Genomic DNA, 24,347 nt, shown 5'->3' on the forward strand with positions numbered 1-24,347 from the left:
ACCATATTTTACATAGATGAAAATTTAGAATTTATTTTCTAGGGTAGGGGAATTTAAGAAACCTTGACCAATGGAGGCAAAAGAACAACCAGTTTTGCTAGATGATCTATACGTGATTTAGCTAGCTTAGCAGCAAACCAATTTGACTTTGTGATCAAGAATTTGAGCCACATATGCTCACATGTCCTGTCATGGTCTGGAAGAATTGTGATAATGTACTCAAAACCACCTTTGAAGTTTTGCCATTATTCCCATTTTTAACAGCTCAGGCTGAGGTCCCTCTCACTGAAAGTGCTTTTCCCAATTCTGCAACTTGCATAGTTGCATAAGAAGATGAATAGGAGTTAACTCTCCTTATTTCTGACGATATACCTTAAACCTATAAGACAATTATTTTTTTGTCAATAACTGTCTTTAAAACCAGAGCCATCCTGTTCTTGGGAGCTTTAAAACTAGAGCCATCTTGTTCTTTGAAGTCATTGTGGCTTCCTTGAACTTCGTGTCAATGTGGTTGGAGTTAAACTTCCTGGTTCTAAGCACCAGTGGCTAGCCAGGGTACAAGAGAGGTTTGCAAAGGTGTTGGAATTTGAAGAAATTGTGGAAAATCTTAGAACCACATCATAATATTTTATTAGTATCTTTAATCTAAGTAGATCAGATTGTAATATTCTATTACAGGTATTTTTCTTATTATTGCAATCTTCTATTCTAGGTAGATTTCTCATTTATTCTAATCTTCTAGGTAGGATATTTTTTCCTATTCTCTAGATAGTAGATGGCAGCTGTATAGCTTCTTTCCTATTTCATAAATAGTAGCTGTGTATATATTGATTGTAAAGTTCTGAATAATATACAAAATAATCAAACATTTCAATTCATATTTCGTCATGGCATCAGAGCCAACCAATCTTGGGATTGCTGTCCAGCTTTCAGGCCTTCATTGCCTTTAATCTCTGGTGTTTCCGCCACACAGAGATTATTCTTTCTTTGGCCTTTATCGCCATTCTTTATTCAGCTCTGTTCTGTTTATTTTTCCTTACCTGAAAAACAGATTTTTTCTTTCTTCGCCTTATTTGTCGTTTTATTGCATCTTTGGTTACTGTTTCACATACTATTTTTAAGCACCTATAAAGAGTATGTCAGAACCAAGAGAGGTTACTTTGGGGACTGCATTTGATCAGACAATCAAAAATCTGCAGAATGGAGAATTGCAAAACAAAGATAATCTATGGTGTACCTACTGCAAGAAAGCTCGTCACACATGGGAAAGATGCTGGAAACTTCATGGGAAACCTCCTAGCCGAGAGTGGCGGCACAAAGGAGAGCAATCTAGAAATAATGGTCAGGCGCATGTTACATCTGCACAGCAACCTGAAGCCACTAATAAAGAAGTTGCTAGCCTTAATCAGGAGGACATAGAACGTGTAAAAACTCTTTTGAGCAACCTTAACAAAAAACCAGGTACATGTTCTTTGGCATATTCAGGTGAGTTTCCACTTTCTATTGGATTAAATGTCTCTAGTAATTGTCTTCCAAGCCCCTGGATCATAGATTCAGGTGCAACTGACCACATGACACACTCACCAAATCTTTTCACCACATATTCTCCTTGTCCAAGTAGTAGGAAGATAGCTACTGCTGATGGCTCATTAACTACTGTGGCTGGAACTGGAAATATTGAGCTCAACTCGTCCCTCACCTTGAAAAATGTCCTACATGTTCCTAGACTATCTACAAATCTCATTTCTGTGAAGAAACTCACGCAAGATTTACATTCTAATGTAGTCTTTCACCATAGTCATTGTATATTTCAGGACAAGGACTCGGGGAGGACGATTGGACATGCTAGAGAAAGGGATCGACTCTACTACCTTGAGGCACCAAGCCAATCACATGCTACTAATGGTAGTCCTTCTCAAACCAATAAAGAAAAAATCTAGCTTTACCATCACAGACTTGGACATCCTTCCTTTAGGGTAATCAGTCTTTTATTTCCTTCTTTGTTTCAAGGCATACATGTCGATGAGTTTCATTGTGATGTGTGTGAGCTTGCTAAACACAAGCGTGTACCACTTCCTTTAAGCAAGAAAAGAAGTTCCATCCCCTTTTATCTCATTCATAGTGATATTTGGGGTCCTTCTAAAGTTCCTAATGTGTTTGGGGCTAGGTGGTTCGTGTCATTCATTGATGATTGCACTCGTGTCTCATGGATTTTTCTACTCAAAAATAAATCCGACGTTAGTTGTGTTCTTCCCAACTTCCATTCCATGGTTAAAAACCAATTTGGAGTTAGTATAAAAAGATTTAGATCTGATAATGCCAGAGACTATTTCAATCAAATTCTAACTCCATTCTTTCAAAGGGAGGGAATTATACATGAGTCATCGTGCGTTGATACCCCACAACAAAACGGAGTAGCTGAACGGAAAAATGGCCACCTTATTGATGTAACTAGAGCCTCCCTATTCCAATACAATGTGCCTAAGTCATTTTGGGGGGAAGCAGTCTTCACAGCAACTCATCTCATAAATCGGCTGCCTTCGAGAGTCTTAGGATTCAAGAGTCCAATGGATGTCCTTTCCCAGTTCTACCCAAACCTACAAACGACAAATAACCTTGTTCCTCGAATTTTTGGGTGTGTCTCATTTGTTCATATTCATGGACCACATTTGGGTAAATTAGATCCCAAAGCACTCAAATGTTTATTTATAGGATATTCCTCCACTCAAAAGGGCTATAAGTGCTATCACCCTCCTTCAAAAAGGTTATATGTTTCCATTGATGTCACTTTTCATGAACATAAGTCTTATTTTTCCACACCTCATCTTTAGGGGGAGCATTCAATAATGGAAGATATGAATGGGAATTCCTTACTTGACTTAGAGTTCACTCCCAAATACTTCACTATGTCACCTTAGTCAAACTGTGAACAACCTAAACTTGTGTCAGACTCGTCTGTGTCAAACTGTGAACAACATGAACATATGTCAAACTTTGAAATGAATGAGCCTATTTATGATATTGAGCATGTGAGATTTGGCAAAGGAAAGGTGTTCTCAAGGAAGAAGAATCTTGTTCCAGAATTAGTGCAAGTTCAAGACTCCAATCCAATTTCTGGAAAGAGGTACAAATAACTAATCCTTCACTACAAACCGAATCTGATGTGCCCACAGATAGTAATGAACTAGACCTTCCTATTGCCATTAGGAAAGGCACTAGAGGATGCACAACGAAACCCATGTACCCTCTTGCCCAATTCTTGTCCTTTAAACATTTTTCCCCATCTTGTAATGCCCCGCATCTTTTTCTATTATTATTTTATTATTGTGGGTGAACGTGTCATTGTGGTCAAGGTCAGACATCGCTTGTGGGTCCCACAACAATGGAATTAGAACGGACTGGAAACGAGGAAATGATCAGCGTAAATTGCTGAACCCGGAGGTATGAATACTCACACCCCAAAGTGGGCCCTGTGTAATTAAAAGAGCAGGCCCACGAGCCCATAAAGAAGCCCATTAGATATCTTATAGATGATATGTTATTATATATATTATCTATATCATTATATGATTATATTATAATATATATAAAATATATTATTGAGGGAGGCTCGGTGGTGGAAAAACAAATGGGGTCGTGACAGAGGTGGTATCAGAGCAATAGATTTTGTAGACTAGAATGACTGATAATATAAGAAAGGAAGAGAAGAAGACTTATTATACTTGGGGGAAAGTTAATTTTGATTAAGTGAATGGACTGATTGGAGGACCAATTGTTTGACTGATAATATTGAGGATTTGACTAGTGAAAGAAAGATGAAAAAGCCGATGAAAGGATTGACTATGTAATGTCATAGATGGGGATGGCTAAATTGGAAAGACTGGATATTTGTAAATGTTGAGTTGAGATATGATGATTGGAAAGAATGGATGATTGGAATATTGAAGTGTGATATGATGACATTTCTAGAAACACCGAGGTGAATCGTGAGTATTATGACTGAACTCGTGGGTATATATAAGTGTATTATATGTTATGAGGATTGTACTTTCACTCATAGATGTATATGACTGTAGTGTATGATGTGAGGAGTGTGATTTGCATGCATGACTGTAATGTACTAAGATATTATATCTTATAGATGAATGGTTCTTCAATGACTGAAATGAGGACATGAATGATTGTATGATTGAACTGTATTTAAGATTATGACTGTATATTGAGTAATCGTTTACATTATTTTGTCTATGCATGATTACATTTTGGTTTGAAATATATACTTGTTTCAAACATAATGACAAATGATTGCTCATATAAAGAACTGTGTAAATGTTGGACTAAATTGGATGAAAAGGCATCGTGCTGTCAAGCACAACCCTTGTGGTTAGACTGTAAAGTGGAAAGACTGGGTCTAAGCCAATAACAACAATCTATGAGATGTACATGGCTTTGTGCCTTGAGACTGAAACCACTTCTGTGGTATGACTGAAACCACTTCGGTGGTATAGACAGATGTACATTCTCTATGATTCACTTAGGCTTATGACGAAAACTGAAATGAAATTGAAAGGATTTGAAAAGAAGTATCTTTGATAGTGTACATTCTCAAGATGAATGAATAATGTATTTTACGAAAGATATCTGAATTCATGTTAGTTATCGATTATGAAAGACAAATTGGAGGAACTCTCTAAATATGCACCTCATATTAGAAGCACTGAAGAAATGAAGGCTCAACAGTTTGAGCGAGGGCTTAGGTCTAATATACAGAGAGTTATGGGTGTTCATCAACTAAGAATCTATATTGATGTGGTGCATCGATTTCAAATATAAGAAAGCATTGAGAAGGCAGAGGGACAAAATAAAGAGGAAAAGAAAGGTGATGATTGGAGGTCTTTTAAATTTTAAGGAGTTTGATGTGATTCTTGGAATGGACTGGCTTATTACTGATCATGCCAGTGTTTTATGTTATGAGGGAATGGTGATACTAATACTTGTAGGAGAACCTGAAATCCAATTCTCAGGATTGCAAAGAAAGTCTTCCCCAACAAGAATGATCTCAACTATCCAAGTCAAAGGATTGCTCAAGCAAGGATGCTAAGGCTATTTAGTTTCTATGCAAGATTTGGAGGTAATTGGGGTGGCTTTACCTAAAGTACTAGTTGAAAGAATTTCCTGATGATTTGTCAGGGTTACCACCAGAAAGAGAAGTGGAATTTACTATCGAACTTATCCCTAGCACAGGCCCAATATCTAACGTCCATAAAGACTGGCTCCAAAAGAACTGAAAGAATTGAAAGAACAATTGCAAGAATTGTTGAATAAGGGATTCTTACAATCTAGTGTATCTCCTTAGGGAGCCCCAAACCTATTTGTGAAAAAGGAAAAAAAAAGAGGATGGGACATTGAGAACGTGTATTGACTATAGAGAATTGAACAAAGTGATTGTCGAGAACAAGTACCCCTTGCCTAGAATTGATGATCTGTTTGATCAACTACAAGGAAGGTATTCTCTAAGATTGATTTGAGGTCAGGCTATCACCAATTGAAGGTGAGGGAAGAAGACATGCCAAAGCTTGCTTTCAGGACCAGATATGGACATTATGAATTTCGTGTCATGCCTTTTGGGTTGACTAATGCACCAGCAGCCTTTATGGATTTAATGAATAGGGTGTCCCACAATGTCCTGGATCAGTATGTTATTGTCTTTATTGATGATATATTGATATATTCAAAAAGTAAGGAAGAACATGAGGAGCATTTGAGAGCAATGCTACAGACCCTAAGAAATGAGAAGCTTTATGCTAAATTTAAGAAGTGTGAATTTTGGCTTGACAAGGTTGTGTTCTTAGGACATGTGATCTCTGCTGAAGGTATTATGGTAGATCTCAGCAAAGTCCAAACTATCATGGATTGGGCTAGACCAACTAATGTGACTGAAATAAGGAGTTTTCTGGGACTAGCTGGTTATAGGAGATTCATTGAAGGATTCTCTAAAACTGCAATGCCATTAACTCGACTCACTAGAAAAGGAGTCAGATTTGCTTGGACAAATGAATGTGAGCAAAGTTTCCAAGAGCTGAGGCGAAGGTTAGTAACTACACCTGTCTTAAGTTCCCATATGAAACTGGAGGATTTGTTATATATAGTGATATACCAGGAAGTGGCTTGGGTTGTGTGCTTATGCAACATGGAAAGGTCATCGTATATGCATCAAGACAATTGAAATCTCATAAACAAAACTACCCAACTCATGATTCGGAGTTGGCAGCAGACATCTTTGCATTGAAGATATGGAGACACTACTTGCATGAAGAAAAATGTGAAGTATACATTGACCACAAGAGTCTCAAATACATCTTCACTCAAAAAGAGTTGAATCTGAAACAAAGACGATGAATAGAATTATTGAAAGATTACGACTGCAATGTTAACTACCCTTCTAGTAAGGCAAATGTGGTGGCTGAGGCTTTAAGTAAGGAGTCACAAGGTCACTTTATAGCTCTATTAACGAATCAGCCTCATCTTATAAAAGATGCAAGGAAGATGGAAATTGAAATCATGCTTGGATGTGAAGTTATAGCATTGGTTGCAAGCTTGATTGTAAAACTTTCCATTCTGGAACAGATTAAAGAAAAACAAAGGAATGATACAGAAAGTTAAGGGAAGAATGAAGGATAAAGAGTTAGTAGATTTTAATGTTGATTCAGCTGGAATCATTCGATATAAATCCAGGTTGTGTGTGCCTCAAGATGAGGAGTTGAAACGAGAACTGATGAAGAAAATACATAACAGCCCATATTCAGTGCATCCTGGTGGGACAAAGATGTGTCAAGATTTGAAAGAGAATTTTTGGTGGAACAATATGAAGAGGTAGATAGCAAAATATGTACAAAAATGCATGACTTGTCAAGTGGTAAAGGCAGAACACCAACGACCCTCAGGTTTGTTACAACCCCTAGATATACCTAAGTGGAAGTGGGAGCATGTTACCAAGGACTCCGCAATGTGATAAAGCAATTTGGGTAATTGTGGATAGACTGACAAAGTCATCCCATTATTTACCCATCCAGATTGATTGTTCCCTAGACAAGCTAACTAAACTATTTGTGAAGGAAATTGTGAGATTATATGGAGTACCCAATTCTATTGTATTGGATCGTGATTCCAGATCATGATTAAACTTCTGCACAACTTTTCATCCTTAGACAGATGGAGAATTTGAAAGGACTATTCAAATATTGGAAGACATGCTTAAGGCTTGTGTAATTGACTTCAAGGGTAGCTGGAGTGACCATTTATGTTTAGTAGAGTTTGCCTATAACAACAGCTACTAATCCACCATAGAGATGGTGCCCTATAAAGCATGGTATGAAAGGAAATGAAATTGGTGAGAAGCCAAATTGGGTCCAAACCTAGTACAACAAACTTGTGAGAAAATAAAGGTGATACAAAAGAGAATGAAAATTGCTCAAAGTAGACATAAAAGTTATGCAGATGTGAGGAGGAAGCCCTTGGAATTTGAGGTAGGCGATAAAGTTTTCCTAAAGACAACACCAATGAAAGGTGTGGTGAGATTCGGAAAAACAGGAAGCTAAGTCCAAGATATATAGGATCATTGAAATTCTGGAAAGAATTGGAGCAGTAGCATATAGACTTGCTCTACCTTCCAGATTTGTCCAACATATATGATGTGTTTCACGTTTCTATGTTGAAGAAGTATGTAGCAGATCCTGTTCATGTGCTACGATACAAACCGTTGGAATTGAAAGAAGATCTTTCTTATGAAGAGAAACCAGTTGAAAGTGCGGTGGAACAGTCACCTGGGTCAAGAAGCCTCATGGGAGATTGAATCCGATATAAATACTCGATGTCCCCAGTTATTCAATGGATCAGGTATGCAAATTTCGAGGACGAAATTTATTTTAAGGAGGGGAGGATGTAATGCCCCGCATCTTTTTCTATTATTATTTTATTATTGTGGGTGAACGTGTCATTGTGGTCAAGGTCAGACATCGCTTGTGGGTCCCACAACAATGGAATTAGACTGACCTGAAAACGAGGAAATGATCAGCGTAAATTGCTGAACCCGGAGGTATGAATACTCACACCCCAAAGTGGGCCCTATGTAAGTAAAAGAGCAGGCCCACGAGCCCATAAAGAAACCCATTAGATATCTTATAAATGATATGTTATTATATATATTATCTATATCATTATATGATTATATTATAATATATATAAAATATATTATTGAGGGAGGCTCGGTGGTGGAAAAACAAATGGGGTCGTGACACATCTCATAGAGCCTTTTTGGTAAGTTTAAACACCATTGCCATTCCTAACACCTTATCTGAGGCTTTATCCAATAAGGAGTGGAAGCAAGCTATGAATGTGGAGATGGAAGCATTAGAAAGTAATGGAACATGGGAACTTGTAAGATTACCAGAAGGGAAGAAACTTGTGGGGTGCAAATGGGTATATACATTGAAGTATCGAGTAGATGGATCTTTAGAAAGGTACAAAGCAAGGTTGGTAACCAAGGGCTACACCCAGACTTACGGGATTGACTACCTTGAAACATTTGCTCCAGTTGCAAAAATGAATACTGTCAGAATCTTACTATCCTTGGCGGCAAATTAAAGTTGGGACTTGCAACAGTTTGATGTTAAAAATGCATTCTTGCATGGTGAACTAAAGGAAGAAATTTACATGGAGGTTCCACCGGGTTATGAGAAGGATTTAGCTGCTAATATTGTATGCAAGTTAAAAAAGGCCTTATATGGACTCAAACAGTCACCGCAGGCATGGTTTGGCAGATTTACTAAAGTCATGATTAGTATGCGTTACAAGCAAAGTCAAGGAGACCGTACATTGTTCATCAAGCACTCATCATCTGGGGGAGTCACGGCACTACTTGTGTATGTTGATGACATAATAGTGACAGGAATGAAGAAAAAGAGAAACTCGAATTTGACTCAATGCTTGGCTAAGGAATTTGAGATCAAGGCTTTAGGAAGACTAAAATACTTTCTTGGCATTGAAGTTGCTCACTCTCAACAAGGCATTTTCATCTTTCAACAAAAGTATATCACTGATCTCCTTAAAGAAACAGGAATGGCCGCGTGTAAACCAGCAAGCACTCCAATAGATCCCTACAGTAAACTTGGGAATGCAGAAGAAGATGTTGTTGTGGACCGAGAGATGTATCAAAGACTAGTAGGAAGACTAATCTACTTGTCTCACACAAGGCCAGACATAGCATATGCAGTTAGTGTAATAAGGCAATTCATGCACAGTCCAAAGGAAATTCACTTGCATGCAGCTCACCATGTGCTACAATATTTAAAAGGGACGCCAGGGAGAGGCCTTTTATTTAAAAGGAATAAAGGAATGATACTAGAAGCATACACTGATGCTGATTATGCAGGGTCAACAGTAGATAGAAGGTCGACCACAGGATATTGCACATTTCTTGGTGGCAATCTTGTGACATGGCGGAGCAAGAAGCAGAATGTTGTGGCCCGGTCAAGTGCAGAAGCTGAATTTCGTGCAATGGCTCAAGGAGTATGTGAATTACTTTGGTTGAAGATTATCTTAGAAGACCTAAAGGTTGAATGGGGTGGACCAATGAGACTCTACTGTGACAACAAATCAGCAATCAGTATAGCACATAACCCTGTTCAACATGACCGAACCAAGCACATTGAGATTGACAGACACTTCATCAAAGAGAAGCTGGATAGCGGATTGATTTGTACGCCGTATGTGTCTACACATAGTCAACTTGCTGATGTACTTACTAAAGGATTGAGCAGCTTAGCCTTTCAAAAATGCATATCCAAGCTGGGAATGGAGAATGCCTATTCACCAGCTTGAGGGGGAGTGTGGAAAATCTTAGAATCATATCATAATATTTTATTAGTATCTTTAATCTAAGTAGATCAGATTGTTATATTCTATTACAGGTATTTTTCTTATTATTGCAATCTTCTATTCTAGGTAGATTTCTCATTTATTCTAATCTTCTAGGTAGGATATTTTTTTCCTATTCTGTAGATAGTAGCTGTATAGGATATCTTCCTATTTTGTAGATGGCAGCTGTATAGCTTCTTTCCTATTTCATAGATAGTAGTTATGTATATATTGATTGTAAAGTTTTGAATAATATACAGAAGAATCAAACATTTCAATTCATATTTCGTCAGAAATTATTGCTCAGTAGGTTATCTTCATTCATAGGCCCCAATGGGGTATTTATAGTACAATCTAAGTAAATCCTACTCGAGTAGGATAAGGGAATATGAAACTAATATAAAGAATATAAGAAAACAAAGTATATAACTAAAAGAGGAGCCTACTCCAATTAGGAAACCTCATTCATACTTCCAACACTCCCCCTCAAGTTGAGGCATGGATATCACACATGCCCAACTTGGCCAAAATAGTATAGATCATCTGTCCAAGTCAACATCTGCAACTTGATCTTCATACTTCATTAATAGCTTATAGATTACGTCTGCCTTATAGACTTCTACTTGCTTTGTCCTCATCTTTACTGCAACTTTAGGTCTCCAAGGAAGATCACCCAAGAAAAAGGTAGAATCTTCAAATGTTGAGTAGACCAAATTTCAGCATAGATCTGAGGGAAAATATATTTTTGGGGTAACAACTTCTATGGTATAGCAGGAAAAGTGAAACTTTAGATTTGTAGAAATGTTAGATCTCTAAAGGGAAAAAATTGTCAAGTAAAGGGACAATCTCTAAAGGTAAGGGACAAATTGTCAAGATAAGTGACAATCTCCAAAGATAAGGGAAAAATTGCCAAGACAAGTGACAATCTCCAAAGGTAATAGAGATCAAGTTCTGCAAAGGCAAATGCCAAATCTACAGCAAGGTTAGATCTCCAAAGTGGAAGATGTCAAGGTATGGGGCAAATATCTAAGGGTAACAGAGAATCAGGTTCTGCATAGGTCAAAAAATTCAGATCTATAGCAATGTTAGATCTCCAAAGTGGAAGATTGCCAAGGTAAGGGACAAATTTTCGAAGGTAACAAAGATCAAATTCTGCACAAAGAAGTCTGAAAGTGACAGAGATCAAATTCTACACAAGGATGTCTGAAAGAAAGCATTTGAACAATGACCTGAAAAATGTAGACAATACTCTTGAAGTAAACATTGAATAGCAGACATCTTCAATCTCCCCCCCCCCCCCACGTGTAGCTTTACACGTGGGTAAAACAATGACAAAGGAAATCCCTAACTGATATGGTCCATGGTCCACCAAGGTAAGATAATGGCCCGAATGTAATGGGTAAACTTGGAAAGGAAGAATCTGAAAGGCCCAACTAACAATCACTCTCTTTTTTCTTCTTTTTCTTTTTTAATTTACGAAAATGAACCCCTAGAAATATTGGAAATCACAATTAGCTCCTTGAAAATATGAAATTCACAATTAGACCCTTGTGACTATGGAAATTCCAATTAGATCCTTGGGAATATGGGAATTCACAATCAGACCCCTAGAAATATGATAATTCTCAGATAGACCCCTGAATTTATGTGAATTCTCAAAAAGAGACCCCCAAACTCGTATGAATTTACAAAAGAAACCCCTGGAAAATCAAGTTCTTATAAGAATGTTGGGGGTTTAGAAGAGAACTAAAAAAGCCAAACCAACTGTAGTCAAGAGGTGATGTGGAGGGATGGCTGAAGAGAAGAGGATGCAGTTTTTTCTTTCTTTCTTTTCTTTTTTTTTTTTTTTTTTCTGATTTGAAGTTCGCAAGGCTGAATAAAAAAAATTGAAGGTGCTGGTTTGGTGATACCAGGTGACACTTAGAGGTGCTAGAATGGTTTTGTTTTTTCCGTTTTCCCTTCTGTTTTGCAGGTACGATCTCTTTTTGGAGGTGGAGGCATAAGCAGCAGCAGTGATGGGAATTGCTTCAGTCTTCAGTTGCAGCAGGTGATGACGGCAGTGGTTGCCGATGGTGGAGGAGGTGGAGGCAACGGCAGTGAAAGAGAGTCCTATTGTGAGGAAAATTGAGAGAGAGAGAGAGAGAGAATCCATTTCTCTAGTTCCCTCTTTTTCCCCCTTTTTTTTCTTTTCTTTTTCCTATGGGTATCAAGTGTGATGGTTGAAAAAAATTGCAAAATCGAGTGATGGTGATTGCAGGTTAGGTGAAAGGTTGGAGACACAGCAAGAGAGAGAGAGAGAGAGAGAGAGAGAGAGAGAGAGAGAGAGAGTGCAGTGGTGTTTGTGGAGACACAGTGGCAATTGTGTGTTTTAGGTTGGTTCCAGGTTGCAAGATGAAGAAGAAGAAGAAGGCGATGAGTTTCAGGTTGCAGTTAATGGAATGGGTAGTAGCAGCAGCAACGATGAGGGAAAAGAGAGGAACTAGGCTTTGATACCATGTTGGAATTTGAAGAAATTATTGCTTAGAAGGTTATCTTAATTCATAGGCCCAATGGGGTATTTATAGTTACAATCTGAGTAAATCCTACTCAGAGTATGATAAGGAAATGCAAAGCAAATAGAATAGAAAAACCAATCCTAGATATTGGGAAACCTAGTCTAACACAAAATATGAAACCAATATAAAGAATATAAGAAAGCAAAAGATATAACTAAAAGAGGAGTCTACTCCAATTAGGAAACCTCAATCATACTTCCAACAAGAGGGGATGCTGTAGGAGGGGATGTGAGATGTGACTACTTGGTATGAACCAATGCTGAGTTTTTGCAGCAGCTTGAGAAGAATTTGGCCCTGCAGATGCCCTGGTATTCTGATTGGCAAAACTTAATACTATGGTTTCAGGGAAGAAGTATTTGATTTATTTGCAGGTGCTCATTGTCAAGTTTAGCTGCAATGGATGACCAGGTGCAGCACCAATGGGGTGGTAATAGTGGAGGAGGAGAGGTGCAGAGGGTGCAGCAGTGGCTGAGAGCGAAATACAGTGGTGGCTGATTGAAAGGTGTATTTCACCCAATCTTAAAGGTGCCTGGTTGAAGGGCATGAAAGATTCCCTTCTACCATTTCGGTTCAAAGGACCTTTTCCTTTTAAGTGTATTCAATTTCTTTTTCCTCCTTGGGTGGGGGTGGGCAGTTTTGTCAGCATTGTGATTAATTTTCAGGTAATGCATCTCTTTGGTTTGGTTGGTGGTTTCTGTGATGCAACTAGATCATTAAAATGCTTCTGTTTTCCATTTAAGTATGTCCTTGACTCCTTGTTGGTGTCCAGGACAGTCTGGCAGGTTGTGGTTCCTGATTGAAACCACACTTCTCGAAATGGCAATCCCTCTTGATTGCATTCCCTATTAGGTAGCTGGTCTTGAGTTTTCCTGATTTGGGCTATTGATTTGAATTGGGGCTATCATAGATATGTGTTATATATATATATATATACTATATATAATGCTGTTATCTTTCCACTGCATTCCTCCTATTGAATTACTTGTGCCCATTATCCAAGACCCTTCTCTGTGTTTGTATATTTTCGCTTTAAGTCATGAGGGGCTAGAAACCCCAGTGCAATAGTGAGGAATCCTTTTAGTTTCTTGTACAGCCGGACCTAGTAGAACTAAAGCTAGCTTGGCCCTTTGACCTCAGTTTGTAATATTGCATGGGCACATGATGCATCTGACTGGAACAATGCCTTTTGTACACAAGGTCTATGTATTACATTCTCATTTTTTATGCCTTACTGCATTTTTTTGGGGCTCATGGGTCCTTTGACCTGCAATTTTGTAAAGATGCATGGGATATATAATAGATCTAGCTGGAACTATGTCGTCAATGTTTTTTGTAGCAAGGTCCATATTTGTAGTGAGGTCTATGTGTTTCTCCTCTCTTTTGCATTCTTCCTTTTACGGTTTTCTGGGGCTTCTGATTTTGTTTCCTAGTTTATTTGCATTCAAAGCAGAGTATTATAACTCAAAGATGATATAATAGTCAATTTTGTCTTCTTTTATGTAGTTGAGCAAGATATGTAGACAGGCAGATTCAAAACTGTTTTTTTTTTTTTTTTTTTGGGGGGGGGGGGTCAAAGGAAATCAGTAATTTGAAAAATCAAGCTTAAGAAAGATAAACCAGTGCTATATGATTAAGAGCAGTCCACTAATTCACATGAGAATTCTGACTAAATACAGTCTTAGGATTGATAGTGTTTCACAAGTTTCTCTTTAACTTTTATGATTATGCTTTGGAGAGTTTGTTATCACTTCTTATATTTGTTCACTTAACACCCCCAGTCCCGTAAAGAAGGGGAGGGGCACTGGAGAGAAACAAAGAAAAGGATTAACCAAATATCTATACCAACTGTAGCCTTCTTTACACACACTGCAAGTCATACTTTGCCTCCTTGTATATGTTGGAATTAGTGATTTTTCTTATGAATAAGTTGTATACTCGTACATTTTTAGGCTGACATGGAGGAAGCAAAGACACAAGAAAATGCTAAACTGCAATCTGCTTTGGAAGAGATGCAACATGAGTTCAACGAAACCAAAATAAAGCTGTTGAAAGAATTGGAGGCTGCTAGTAAGGTAGTGGAGCAAGCCCCCATCATCAAGGAGGTCCCAGTTGTCGATAATTCTTCATTAGAAAGGCTTGCTGAGGAAAATGAAAAACTCAAGGTAATGTTGCTTAAACTCTAGGATATACTTGTTGCTAATGGTGCTAATTCATGTTTTGAGTATTCATGAATTAAGAGCAGTCCACTAATTGACATGAGAATTCTGACTAAATACAGTCTTATGATTGATAGTGTTTCACAAGTTTCTCTTTAACTTTTATGATTATGCTTTGGAGAGTTTGTTATCACTTCTTATATTTGTTCACTTAACACCCCCAGTCCCGTAAAGAAGGGGAGGGGCACTGGAGAGAAACAAAGAAAAGGATTAACCAAATATCTATACCAACTGTAGCCTTCTTTACACACACTGCAAGTCATACTTTGCCTCCTTGTATATGTTGGAATTAGTGATTTTTCTTATGAATAAGTTGTATACTCGTACATTTTTAGGCTGACATGGAGGAAGCAAAGACACAAGAAAATGCTAAACTGCAATCTGCTTTGGAAGAGATGCAACATGAGTTCAACGAAACCAAAATAAAGCTGTTGAAAGAATTGGAGGCTGCTAGTAAGGTAGTGGAGCAAGCCCCCATCATCAAGGAGGTCCCAGTTGTCGATAATTCTTCATTAGAAAGGCTTACTGAGGAAAATGAAAAACTCAAGGTAATGTTGCTTAAACTCTAGGATATACTTGTTGCTAATGGTGCTAATTCATGTTTTGAGTTTATTGACTAGAGCAACATTTCAACTGAGCTCTTTTAGGTCGCTTGCAGCAGGTTATGCTATTTATTGATGTTTATCTTCCTTACTGATTTTTATTTGCAGGCATTAGTGAATAAATTAGAACAAGGCCCCATCATCAAGGAGGTCCCAGTTGTCGATAATTCATTATTAGAAAGGCTTACTGAGGAAAATGAAAAACTCAAGGTTATGTTGCGTAAACTGTAGGACATATTTGTTGCTTGATGGTGCTATTCATGTTTTGAGTTTATTTGACTAGAGCAACATTTCAGCTGAGCTCTTCTAGGTCACTTCCTGCAGGTTATGCAATTTATTGATGTTTATCTTCCTTACTGATTTCTATTTGCAGGCATTAGTCAATACATTAGAACAAAAAATTGATCAGACTGAAAAAAAATTTGAAGAAACAAGCAAGCTTAGTGAAGAAAGGTTGAGGCAGAATTTGGATGCAGAGTCAAAGATAATTCAGTTGAAGACTGAAATGCAAAGGTTTGTTTTAGTGTTTCTGTGTTTAAGACTTGGATTAAGTTTGAAATGGGTCTAAATGACCAGATGAACATCAAGCAAAAACTGAATTTTTTTGCCTCGTTGTCTTTTCCTGGTGAATTTGCAGTCTCAGATGTCAAAAGGCCTGATATGGTGTTAGTGTTTGTTTTTTTCAATAAGTGTGATTTGTATTAGAGATGAGTACATAATAGGCAGTCTCCAAGTATCACCTAAAAGGTGGGAAGGGGACTTCATCCAAGAAGGGTATTCCCTTCTAACCATTACCCCAAATAGGTAAAAACAATTAGACCCTGTAAAACACATAATACTCCTCGTCCTTCTGGATCAAATCTAGCAACTCAGACACTCCCTCACTGCTTGCAGAACCATATCTTTTTGCCTCTCAACCCTTGCATTTCTTAGTAGCCACTGCATCCCTTTCTCCACCTTCTGCATTTCCTGTGACCATGGATGGGACAATACTCATCACCTCTTTTTCTCCTGCCCCTTCAGTAATCCCATCTTGTCCCTTGCCCTTGCTTCTTTTTGGCCCCCTTGCAGACACCCACTCCCTCTTGACAGGTAATGCCATTGGCTGGTTGACAGGTTTGGTGGTTCTACAATCTGTGACACTATTGCTCATTTAGCTTTCTGCGCCACTATCTCCAATATCTGGCTTGAGTGCTATCTCCACAGATGGTCTTCCAAACCTTTTCTGCTAATCAGGTTTGGGGGGCCATCCGCAAGGATATCAAAACCAAGGTTTCCTCTTCCTCCCCCCCGCGAAACCCTGAGTAGATACCCCAAGAAAGAGATTCCTTGTTGTTACCAGAGGTCTAAATTCCTCTATTTTGTATACCCCTGCTGCCCCCTGACCTGGGGTGCTTCCCCCCTTCTCCTCCTTTCCTGCTTTGTATGTTTTCCTCCTTTGCTCCTTTGGAGTTTGATTTAATATTTTATTCGTTCATCCAAAGAAAAAAACAGAAAAAGAAATTAGTAACTCATTAGGAAGCTCCTCAGGTGTCCTCACCAGCTGTTCACTATTTACTTAACTGCTGCCATGAAGTCAGCCGCTGGTTCTGGTCTCTCCGCATGTGCCTGAACTCTGTTTCATGAAGCAAACTAGCTCTTTGGATGATTTTCCATTTCCTACACTTCCTGAGGCCCTTGAATGTTCCAATTGATAATGTCAATGGCTAGTTGTGAATCTGAAGGCATAGGTACCTCCATAAACTCCCTAGTGTTACTGTTTATACGTCGTGTTACTGATGTGAACCACAGGATCTAGGGTTCAATTGATTGAAATGTTGCCCTAGATCCAGGCTCACTCCAGGATCCTCTTCCCTGGGAATCAGCACTCTTGTATGGTTGCGAACTCCTTCGATGAATGGGTTTAGGGTAGATTCTTGGTAAGCAATGATTTGGCTAGGGTTAGGGTAGATTCGGCCAGGCTTAGGGGTCTAAAGTTTTATGTTTACAGGCTTGAAACCTTGCTGCAAATGTAGTTTCAGATATGAATTTTAAAGTTTAGGGTTTCGAAACTAGGGTGTGATAGAAATTAGGGCTTCTAGGGTTTGGATTAATGCTATGGTTTGGTCGAGTGTTCAATAGGTAGTGTAGAAGCTAACTCTAAAAGTGTGTAGGATTTGGTTAAGGTAGTAATGACTTTTAGAGTTTTGAAGATTTCAGGGATAGGGTTTCCTAAAGAAAAAGATGAATTGCAGGACTTTAGGGTTTTGGGTGTGGGAAGGGGCTGGAATTTAGGATCGAAGGTAGGGGTTTAGAGCTTAATTATAACACTAAGCTGCTGCACTTAAGGTTCTTAAATTTTTGAAAATTCCTAATTTGCCACAGGTTTGTAGAAGGGAAAAGAAGAAGGAAAACTATGGGGGAAGAGCTGTAACTATGGTTCAGGGTTAAGGGTAGGGGATTAGCTTGGGGTAAAAGGGGAGGCTTCCAAGGCTGCCGCAGGGTTGGGGAGGGGCTGGACCTAATACAATGGAGGGGGAGGGGCTGGGGTTGAATAAAACTAGAGTTTAAGCTGGGTTGAATAAAACTAGAATATAACTGTTTAAGGGGAGGGGTAGGCTGCAGCAGAGAAAAGGAGGGGCTGAGGTTGCGGGAGGGGGTTTAACTTGGGACTTGAAATAGAATCTGTAATTTCAGAAAAACTGCAGAAGATCACTCTCTGAAGTAGACGAGGCTCCTGTAGGAACCAACAGCCTCCTTTGGTTGCATCCAAAACTCATTCATAATTTTATTTATCAAATCAACTTGCTCTTTACAAGGTTTGTAGGCTTACTTATACATAAAGAAATTAGACTAGGACTCAACTTGACAAATCCTACTTGGACCTAACTTGCAACCGGATTTTGACTAAAATTCATAATACTTTAACTTTCCCAAGGAACCTTCATAACTTACTCTAGAGAGTTCCAATTTGAATTTTAAGATTAGATGTTGGCTCTTGCAAGGAGTATGACAATCTAATTGGATTCCTTCCATAGTTCGAAATTTCAGTCTGACTCGCCATCTCGGTACCCGAAATTTTGGATTTTTTTCTTCTTTTTATTTCGACCTTTAATTCAGTGTGTTTTTTGGGTTATTCTATCCTAGTTTTCAGTCAGCCGAGCTTGAGGCCAACAAACACACTGGGAGTGTTATTTTTGCCTAAAACCTAACCCAAAGTGGTGTTCTTGATTGGCACTTTAGTGTTTGTATGCCGGTGAAACTGGTCGCTTGGAACATGAATTTAAAAAAATATAAATATGGATATAATGCAAGAGAACACTAAGATTTTCTTTACAAATTATACTACACATCAGACCTACTCTAACCTAGTAATGGTTGATGTAGTGGGCTAACTCCATCCCCTAACCCATATAGCTCTGTGAATAGTGGACTAACTCACTCCATGACATGGAATGCCTATAGTGATTGACAAAATCAGTCAGTGCCCTTATGTAGGTGGCATCATCAACATAAAATAGCCAACCCATCTTAGGCAATGTGTCATAAGGGAATTCACACCTATAGCCAGTGCTTGGAACGGGATACGTTGAAGTTATTGAATCTACCTAACTACCTCTGCTGCTCCTATTGGTGCTAGTATTGGTATTGGTATTGGCACTACTGTGGCCCTAATGGATATCCAAAGATGGAGTCCACAAATGATTCGCCCGATCTATCCTTATATCAATATGCAGACGTACCACTTAAATCAGCAGATGAGCCACCATATTCCCCACCATATGCATTGGACCCAACAGATGACTCAGCATATGCCCCACCATAAGCTCCACCATATGCTCTCTCGTATTTATATCCTGGATATCCATATTTGTAGCAAGGTCCATAAGCCCCATATGGTGCAAACCCCACACTCCCTGCCATCGAAGCTCATCAATCACATCGAATTTGCTAAGCTAGCCATATCAGTGCCTTTCTGGCTCAATGGGTGGAATTCGCCATGGGGCCCTCTAGTGTAACCCTGAAAAGTGGAGCCCTTATCCCTATGACGAGGTGTGCCCCCATTGTGCTCATCCAAGGTGGCATGTGTAATTGTCTCCTAGGTGATCTATTGGGGCTTTGTTGTGTCTCCAGTAGTGGAAACACCAATGCGCTTTGGAAGTCCTCCACCACCACCATGACCATCATCACCATCACCATCATTATCATCTTCAGCCTCATAATCATCACAATCCCCATCATCACCACTGCCACCACCACCATCATCCCCCTGTTGAGTTTGACTAGGAGCTTGGGTCTCATCTAGATCTTGTGCGAATGTGGAAGGCATCAAATTATAGTTGAGAGGGGCCATCGTTCAATCCTCATCAAGAATACCAGTTGCCTCCTATGCACGTATCATCTCCTTGTTAGCCACAAATGCATTGACACCAACCCTCATATGACAAGCAATCTCCAGGTCTCCCTCTAGGCTAGTCCAATAATATCCCACCCCTGTCTCTCACCCAACCAAGAAGGGGGTCTTTATCATTTGAGTCCACCTAGAAGATATCTGTGAGTCGATTTTCGCCTATTTTGCTCACTCTCCACATGGCTCATTATGTGTTGCATCTTCAATCTAAGGTTATAGTGGAAAAAACAAAATTATTTAAGCATTGAGATCACAATCTGTTCTAGATCTTTGAGTGGATTATGTTAAATGTGCTCCAGTTCCTTTCACATCCAAAGGCGGAGCAAGTATGTGAGAGGACCTTAATTGCCACTTTCCTCATGTTCTCTACACTCCCACCACAAAGAACCCACCACTCAACTGCTGCATTAGGACATAAACTTAATAGATAATCTAATCATTTTTAAAATGTATTAAAATGTAGTAATTCTATATGAGTTATTGATCTAGCCTAGATTGGTGTTATCATATCCCTTCACAACAGCATTTTCTCCAAAGGACCCAAATCCGTCCTTGAAAACCTTTATCTACAATCATTTGTAATAATAGTTAGATGAAGTTTTTCAAAATTCAAATGCAACTCCTTAGTCCTAATGCCCTACTATCTCACCTCATTGTTACACACGGATTGGAGCATTGAGTTTGGCTCCAGCTTCTTAACCACGGCCTCATTGAGCTCCATCTTTAACCCCAAACAGTTGTTGTAATGGTATTTTGGGCTAAGATAGTAGGTTGCACAATTTAGAAACTCCCAATTACAGTTGGGCTACATTAAGGATAAGCTTTAAACCCATATTTATTTCACCTTATAATGAATGAATTACCAAAGCCATTCAAGATGATGTTCCTTGGTGTATGTTTTTTGTTGATGATATTGTGTTGATAGATGAGACTTAAGTAGGGATTAGTAGCAAGTTAGAATCATGGAAAGCAGCATTGGAATAAAAAGGCTTTAAAATAAGTAAAACAAAGACAATATCTAGTTTGTAACTTCATTCATGATCAGGCAGACGATGAGGCGGTGAAACTTTATGATACGGAGATTCCTCAGGGTGGTTGTTTTAGATACCTTAGTTCAATCATAAATAAAAAATGTGATATAGAGGATGATGTATCCCAAAGAATTAAAATAGGATGGATGAAGTGGAGAGGTGCATCTAAGGTCTTGTGTAATCGACATATTCCTTTAAGCCTAAAATGAAAGTTCTATAGGACCGTCATTTAACAACTATGATGTATGGTGTAGAATGTTGGGCTGATAAAAAGAATATGTAAATAAACTAAATGTAGCAAAAATGAAGATGCTAAGATGGATGAGTGACAAAACTAGGAAGGATAAGATAAGGAATGATCATATTATAGTTGGTCTGGGAGTAGCTCTAATAAGTGATAAGCTACAAGAAAGTCGTTTAAGGTGGCACAACCACGTTCAATGTTTGACCTATTAATGCCTGTTCGGAAAAGTTATATAATCCAAATTGAAGGAACTAGAAAAGCCAAGGGCAAACCTAAGATAACCTTAAAAAAAGTGGTGAGAAAGGATATACATAGCTTAGGCCTTGTATCTAGCATGCACTCAAGCAGAGCTGATTGGAAGGCAAGAATCCATGTAGCCGACCCCATTTAGTTGGGACAAGGCTTGTTGTCATTGTTGAAAATTTTTCCTGCAAGAAAATTGGCTACCCATACCAAAACCGGCAATGAAACCATAGGGACAATATTTCAAAAGCACATAAAGAGCCTTTCCATATTTTCTATGATTTTTAAAACTTTTTTTCCTTATTTTCCCTATTTTTTATAATTTTTTATATTTTTAAATATTATAATAAATTTTCAATAATAAAATAATTATTTATTGAGTGGAAAAATATTTTAGCTCGGTGAGACCGTGGATCGGCCTATGGAGTTCAACATATATTTATTTGATCCATACAAACCATATATCATGTATATCTTATACATTTTATTTGTATGAAAATACCTTTTTTAGACATCCAATAAATAAATTATCCACTTTACGGAAAAAAATTTAAACTCCTTCTGTTTGTAGATCGACCCACTATTTTCAACATATATTATTTGCATACCCATTTGATGACTTTTTAACATGCATTTTGAAAAAATCTTGTTTGGAGAAAGAATGGTTACCTCTAGGATGAAAAACTCAAGATTTGATTAAAACGTAGTTGGATCCAAGCAATGATCGACTGAAACACAACAAAAATCAAAGCTGGAATAAAGAAATAGCACTCAGAATCAAAAGTCGAAATTTTGCTCGAAATGAGCTATGTTTTGATCCTTTCTCCTTTTATAAACAGAGATTGGGTCAAAATCTCACTGAGATTTTGACAATGGCCGAAATTTCGATGAAATTCACCAAAGCCTCATACTTCTTCATTTTGCATGGGATTTTGTTTTGGTCACCTTTGAGATACCGAATTTTTGAAATTTTGATGAAATTCACCAAAATCTCATACTTCTTCATTTCGTATGGGATTTTGTTTCGGTCACCTTCGAGATACCGAATTTCCGAAATTTCGCAAAATTTAATACTATGACTTCTTCACAAACTAAGAATCCTAATCTAATCAGGACTCTTCAATAACTTGCAAAATAAGAACTCAATTCAAAAATTAAAGTAGATTTGCGGTCCCACTAACATGATGGACCCAATGAGATCCTAAAATTGGACTCCAAAATAATTTCAAGTGACCAAAACACCCCTGGTGGAATTAGGGGCTGTAGGGTTTAGGAAAGCAACCTAGGCCCTGTGCTGCTCCTGGAAATTGTTTACATCAGTTACATTATTCTTTAGTTACTTTTTGGTATCAATATATGTTTCTCAATGGCTTCATATTGTTCCAGGCTCGAAGAAAAACTCTCTGACAAGGAAACTGAGCGTCAAATTCTCCGACAGCAATCCTTGTCAAGTACACCTGTAAACAAGATGTCAGAGCTTTCAACTTTACCTTCAACTAAGGTAAAATTTGTGTATAGTCATAGGTGATCATGTTTTTCTTCCTCCCTATGTTATTTACCAGAACTTTGTCCTTGCAGTGTTTGACAAATGGTCATCATGAGAGTGAAGAAAATAGAGCCAATGTAATTTACAAACAGGATCACTTTATCTGTTTCTAGTTTGTGTCCAGCATATTTATGTGTAATGATATGCCATTGTAACAAAACCTGTTCCTGCAGGAATCACAGAACGGAACACCTGCCAAGAAGTTGGGAGCAGAAGCTGACAGCAACTTGAGGAGATCCCGTATTGAAAGACAGCATGTATGTGCTTCCTTGTATTGAAATATACTTCATTATTTTTTAGGATTGTTTTTGTTGCTTTTTCTTCCTCTGTTAAATTGGTGGGTTTGTTTTAACCTTGGAAGTTGTATTGATGCAGGAGAATGTTGAAGCTTTAATAAAATGTGTTGTGCAAGATCTTGGGTTTAGTCATGGGAAGCCTGTTGCTGCATTTACCATATATAAATGTCTGCTTCAGTGGAAATCCTTTGAAGCTGACAGGACCAGTGTTTTCGATCGTCTTATTCAGATGATAGGTTCTGCAATTGAGGTAATTCAGTGTCACTTTTTTTTTTTTTGTGAGGGCTGACTAATATGATACACAACATTGCTTGGTATAGAATAGGATGATATTTTTTGGGTGAATTACAGAATAGGATGCTTCTTTGTGTTAACTTGTTGGGTGATGGGTGTACCCAAAAGTTTCCTATATATGTATATAAACTTATTGGATACTTCCTTTCCCTCCAAAAAAAGTACACACGATTTGGGAGTATCCTGAAAAATAAATAAACTACATCCAAGTAATACAGAGGACCCGTCTTGTCCAAATCCTATTCTACGCTGAAATAGCATGAGGAAGGAGCTAGGCTGACTGTTTTCTGGAATTCCTCTAGCATGGACTTCTTTGTGGCATCATGGAGAGTAAAATTAGTTTTGTTCAGAGTGCAAGTGTAAATAGATATTATTTTTAGTTCTTGGTTACTGGTGGAATGTATGTGTCCTTCAGTTGTTATCTAGGAAAGTATAAACTATCTTCTATCTGTCATGCATGTGTGACTGTATCTGACGTCTTTGTTCTTCATTTCCACTTCTCCCTCTTTTGTTTCCTCTGAACATTTGAAGCTGCATGCATTTATGAATCATAAGATTCTAGATTTATATTCTTCACTTCATTGCCAGCCCAACTCGGTTGTCGTATGTTCATAATTTTTGTTGGAATTTTTCTTCTTTGGTGCAGAATCAGGATAGTAATGAGCACATGGCATATTGGCTGTCAAATACTTCTACTCTGTTGTTCTTGCTACAGCGAAGTTTGAAAACTGCTGGTTCAACCTCAGGGAAGCCTCCTAATCCTACATCTTTATTTGGGAGGATGTTTCGCTCGTCTTCTGCTAGTCTCAACGTAAGTGGGCTGGATGTTGTACGCCAAGTTGAGGCCAAGTACCCAGCATTGCTTTTCAAGCAACAGGTTACAGCATATGTGGAGAAGATATATGGAATCATTAGAGATAATGTGAAGAAGGAACTATCTTCACTGCTTTCCTTATGTATCCAGGTATGGTTAACTTGAGGTTGTCTTAGAGAGTGAATTTTGTCTCTGATATCT

General features: G+C 38.3%; 1 protein-coding gene across 1 annotated transcript in view; it reads left to right on the plus strand.

The window, feature by feature from the left end:
• Positions 1-24,347, plus strand: part of LOC149022792 (myosin-6-like) — a 68,250-nt gene that overhangs the window by 37,408 nt on the left and 6,495 nt on the right. Inside the window, exons 24-32 of the mRNA XM_089150719.1 lie at positions 14,420-14,632; positions 15,022-15,234; positions 15,397-15,498; positions 15,662-15,801; positions 22,583-22,697; positions 22,775-22,819; positions 22,916-22,999; positions 23,118-23,288; positions 23,979-24,296. Coding sequence (XP_089006845.1) covers positions 14,420-14,632; positions 15,022-15,234; positions 15,397-15,498; positions 15,662-15,801; positions 22,583-22,697; positions 22,775-22,819; positions 22,916-22,999; positions 23,118-23,288; positions 23,979-24,296 — 1,401 coding nt within the window. The remainder of the gene's footprint in view (positions 1-14,419; positions 14,633-15,021; positions 15,235-15,396; positions 15,499-15,661; positions 15,802-22,582; positions 22,698-22,774; positions 22,820-22,915; positions 23,000-23,117; positions 23,289-23,978; positions 24,297-24,347) is intronic.

This window comes from Hakea prostrata, chromosome 3 (assembly GCF_041222555.1).
Source record: "Hakea prostrata isolate BN-2017 chromosome 3, UWA_Hpros_2, whole genome shotgun sequence".
NCBI lineage: Eukaryota > Viridiplantae > Streptophyta > Magnoliopsida > Proteales > Proteaceae > Hakea > Hakea prostrata.